General features: G+C 34.8%; 1 protein-coding gene across 1 annotated transcript; it reads left to right on the top strand.

The window, feature by feature from the left end:
• Window positions 1–876: 876 nt before the first annotated feature.
• Window positions 877–4,198, top strand: LOC21387311. Its single transcript, XM_024161541.1, has 5 exons — window positions 877–1,095; window positions 2,758–3,008; window positions 3,242–3,332; window positions 3,700–3,766; window positions 3,859–4,198. The coding sequence occupies exons 1-5, from the start codon at window positions 1,034–1,036 to the stop codon at window positions 3,910–3,912; spliced, it is 525 nt and encodes a 174-aa protein (XP_024017309.1). The 5' UTR covers window positions 877–1,033; the 3' UTR covers window positions 3,913–4,198.
• Window positions 4,199–4,574: the final 376 nt, after the last annotated feature.

Here is a 4,574-nt window from a genome sequence, read left to right as displayed (position 1 = left end):
ACGTTTTCTTTAACTTTATAAAACACTCAACAATTTTTTGTCCACTTGTTTTCATTTATTTTTCAATCCAAACCATAAAATTGGTTCTGGATTGTAAACCAAACCGGCTTTAAAGGACTATCTTGTCGACTAGCAGAAAGTTTCATATGCAATTTTTGCAAAACCTTGCGTGTGTGTGTGTGTTTTTAAAGGGAAAGATGAATTTTCATTAGGTAGAAATAACCACATCGGTACTTATAAAACTAGTACAACTAAAAAATTCTTCTAACCAGTAACGATCAACATTTAGATAGCCCTATTATTACTATATCGAGAAATTTGACTACAAGAACTACTATTTACATTATCCATCAAGCTGGTGAGGGCATTTAATCATTAATTAATGGAGATTTTTCATTTTTATTATTAAAACATCATACCTTGTTTTTGAAAAAAAAAAAAAAAAAAACTTTATATATATATATATATGTGCATGCTAGTTTTGGCATGGGCTTTTACATAGTATGATTAGTATCCATTTCACAATTATCCACTAAGTAGTTGTCTTATGTCGATACAAACACAACAGACACCATCGAACGGCGCACACGCGCACAGCCACTTGCTTTTACTACGCACTACCCACCACCACCGAAAACACAACACAAAAAAGAACCACCATAAACTAATCAAATTCCAAAACCCCCAGAAAGAAAGAAAGAATCAAACCCAAATTTCAACTGGGAATTTTCCACTTTTCCATTATCATTATAAAAACAAACCCCTTTTCTTTCTTTTTCTTTTTTTTTTTTTTTTAGTGGAAACCCCAAAAAATTCTGCGTTGGAATTCCCCTTTTTTTTTTTTTTTTTTTTTTTTTTTTCTTTTTTTTTTTTTTTTTTTTTTTCTCATCTTTACACGCACTTGTTTCCTGGATTCCCTTGTTCTTTGGAATTTTCTTTCCGACGCGTGGCGGTTTTCCCGAGAAAATCAATGGTTCCCTTGAGCTTTTAAGAGGATTAATTTTTGTTTTTTTTTTCTCTGTCCAAAACCCAAATGGTGACGACGCTTAATTACTCCATTACTGCTTGGATCAGTCATTTCTTAGCTTGTATGGGGTAAGTAAATCTCGATTGCGATCATTTTTAAACTTTTTTTCATGTTTTTGAAGAAAAAATGTTGGATTAGTTTTTGGACAAGTGTTCGTTTGAATGAGTTTTTGTTTTGTGCTGTTCTGTTCTGGTTATTGGCTGGATTTGGGGGTTTTGGTTTTTCTTCTATTTTTAGCAGGTTTTGTTGACTTGAGACATTTTTTATTCTTTCATTCTTCTATGACTTGGGTTGTCTTTGAATTTTTGAGGTGGTTAATAGGCTGGGAAATCTATATCCGTGAAAGATGAACTAAACTTTGGGGTTATAAAATTTGGAAAAATAAAGAAAACAACAAACATGGGAAATTTGGTTTTTGATGGTACTGAAATTTTTTACTTTAGATTTTTCAATAACTTTAGTTGCAATAGTTTTAGACACAAAGTGGGGAATGAATACTTTTCATTAGTACAAATAGGAATGGTATAATAAAGCATATTTGCTTTCAATTTTTAATCATGTTGATATTTAAAATAACCTGAAAAAGTGTGTGTCTGTTTATTCTCTTTGATCTTGTTCTTAGTATTCCTATTTGGTGTTTATATTTATCTTAATAATTGCGTCTTAATTTTGTTTGATTAGTTGCCATGTGTTTAAAATTTTCAGTTTATCCAATTCAAAACTAGATAAAGGTCTAAAAGTTGCTTTTAGTCATCCCATGAAAGTTAGATAATTGGAATTAAAATTAGGATTCTATAGTATGAATGTATCATGTTGATTGGGCCCATTGGAAATTTTGGGGTTCTTAGAACCTTCTTATATGAGAATGAATCGAGGACAACGGATGGTCCTTTTGTGATACTGTTTCTGCAATAACAGTTAAAAAACTTAATTGTGTTTTCGGCTATAATTTGACGCAACACTTGCTCCTTTTTCCTCCATTCATTGTGGGGGAAGAGATAGGAAAAATGTTGATCTCATCCCCACATTGGTTGACGTGTTTAAGATTTTTTATTCTGGACTAAACAATACTTCTTTTCATTGTTTTCAATATTTCTTGTGTATATGGTTTAACCTGGTTTGCAACAGAAAAGCGGTTGTTTTGGATTTTTTTCTCAAGAATAAATTAAAAAAAAAAAGCTCTGAAATTTGCTTTCAAAGGTATAAATGTTTTGTTTTAATATTTCTAGTTTAAACGAAGTGGGCAATGAACACTTTTCAAATAGCAAAAATAAGAAAGGTAAACGGAACCATTTTGGTAAAAATGATTTCTCTATCATAGACAAAAGGCACTGGTTAACTGTTCTCAATCTCTTCGGTTTTGAAATGGTGTTTTAAGTTTTCAGTTTTCCAATTCAAAACTTGAAAAGAACTAAACACTGGTTTTGGTCACCACATGGAAATTGAATAAAATGTCAATAGTCTCGTGGTATGGATATATATCACTTATGGCTTTTGAGAAGTTTCTTTTATGAGAATTAATGGAGTGTGATAGATGGTTCTGCGATAATCTTTTACAAGCTCATTCACCCTAGTGGCTATAAAATTGAAGTAAAGTTGCTCTTTTTTCCTCCATTCGGTGTTGGGGAAGAGACATATTTAGACTTTAAATTCTGGACTATACAATAACCACTATTTGTTTTGAGAATTTCTTGTATAAATATGATTTAACCTGGTCTATAACAGAGCAGTGGTTGTTTTGGATGCTGTACTAAATCCACACCGGTTATTGCTGTGGATGAGCCATCAAAAGGGTTGAGAATTCAAGGCAGATCAGTGAAGAAACCTACTGTATCAGACGATTTCTGGAGCAGCAGCACATGCGACTTGGATAATAGTACCGCCATATCCCAGAGAAGCATATCGTCCATCAGCATGTCCAATCAAACCGTCAACCATGGTGGTGTCACAAGTAGTAGCCATCCTGAATTTGTTAATCATGGCAAGTGGGCGTTTTGTTTAAAAAGAATGGAAAAAAAAATTAAAAATTGTTACAAAGTTGTGGCTGTATCCTTTGCAATTTGTGGACTATGTTAACAGATTATGAAGGTCTATGCGGGCAGCTTGTTAACAATTGTGATCACTCTTTGGCCAAATTCATGTCCTTTGGGACTTTGTTGTGTCAATGTAACTATTTAAATTTCACTGCTGTATATTTACATTGGTAAGTTGCAGGTCTTCTCCTGTGGAATCAGTCGAGGCTTCAATGGACTGGAGGTAGCAGGTCTAGGAGTCAAACAAAACAAAGTCGAGAACGCCGATTAAGGTGTGTTTCTTTTGCTTTGAAATAGCTTTGTCTAGTGATTCCAGTTCTGAAAAATTCGCAATCTTGTGCAGTCAATTGCTTCCACCTTACATATATTGTAATGGAGGATATAACCTACTTTTGTATTCAATTTCTTATATGAGCATCTTTCTTTACATATAGTAGTTGTTCTTGTTAATTATATATCCCGTGACATCAAATATTGACAATCTTTTCAACATTGCAATGACCAAAAATCCGGTCGAACCAAATCATTCCGCTATGACATTCTGGTTTTCTCCTTAATAGCCAAACTGTATTAACTTATATTTTCACATGTTTTCTCAAAAATCTTTTTATATCAAGGCTGATCATCAAATGTTTACAGTTGGAATGCTACGTACGAAAGTTTACTTGGTACCAAGCAGCGTTTCCCCCATCCAATTCCTCTTTCTGTGAGTTCACTCAAAACTTAGCAGTTTTGCTTTATCTGTTAGTTGAACTCCGAAAACTTTTCCTAAAAACCAAGCTGGGTCTTTATCTACAGGAAATGATAGAATTTCTCGTCAATGTATGGGAGCACGAGGGGCTGTATGACTGAAGAGGTGAATAACACTATAGTGTGGTTTTTTCATGCATTGTGGACCTGCTTTGTCTTGGTAAATTCGACAAGGTTTTGTGTATAGCTAGGGGCAAAAGAAGGAACCAAAGAATCTGAACAGAATAAGTAAATCTATTTGAACTGATATATCTTCCACTAAATATCTTTCCCTGTCTCTTTTTTTACCTGTAAATGTCCCTCACCACGCGTAAAATTGGCTAATAGCAAGATTAAGAGTTTGTAACGACACTTTCTAAGACCCTCAAATCTTGACTGGGTTTCTTGTTAGGCGTGGTTCCATATTAGCAACCGGTAATCAAATTTTCCAGGCTTTGTATCCAAGCAACTGCTCTTTCAATCCTGAACCATTGAATGACCGAAAAGAAAGGAAGGTCGATGTCAATTGTTTGTCCTCAGTTTGTGGGAATAGTGTTGAGCTAGGGACAGCTGGGGCAGTTTTCCCCCAACCTAGTCGGGGGTATGGGTCGGGTTGGGAAAAACAGTTTATTAGTAGCCGAAGAGGGGAGATAATATCATGTAGCACGTACTTCGCTCCAAATAGGTACAGGGGCAACGGGGAGGACGGGAAACCTTGCCGGAGAATCCTCAATGCTGCATCACCCAGGAAATGGCGGTCAATGGGGCAGTGGTTTGCAGTTTTC

Source organism: Morus notabilis, unplaced genomic scaffold (genome assembly GCF_000414095.1).
Source record: "Morus notabilis unplaced genomic scaffold, ASM41409v2 Scaffold2114, whole genome shotgun sequence".
Lineage (NCBI taxonomy): Eukaryota > Viridiplantae > Streptophyta > Magnoliopsida > Rosales > Moraceae > Morus > Morus notabilis.
Note: the sequence above shows the minus strand (reverse complement) of the source record. Positions and strands in the feature narration are given on the sequence as shown.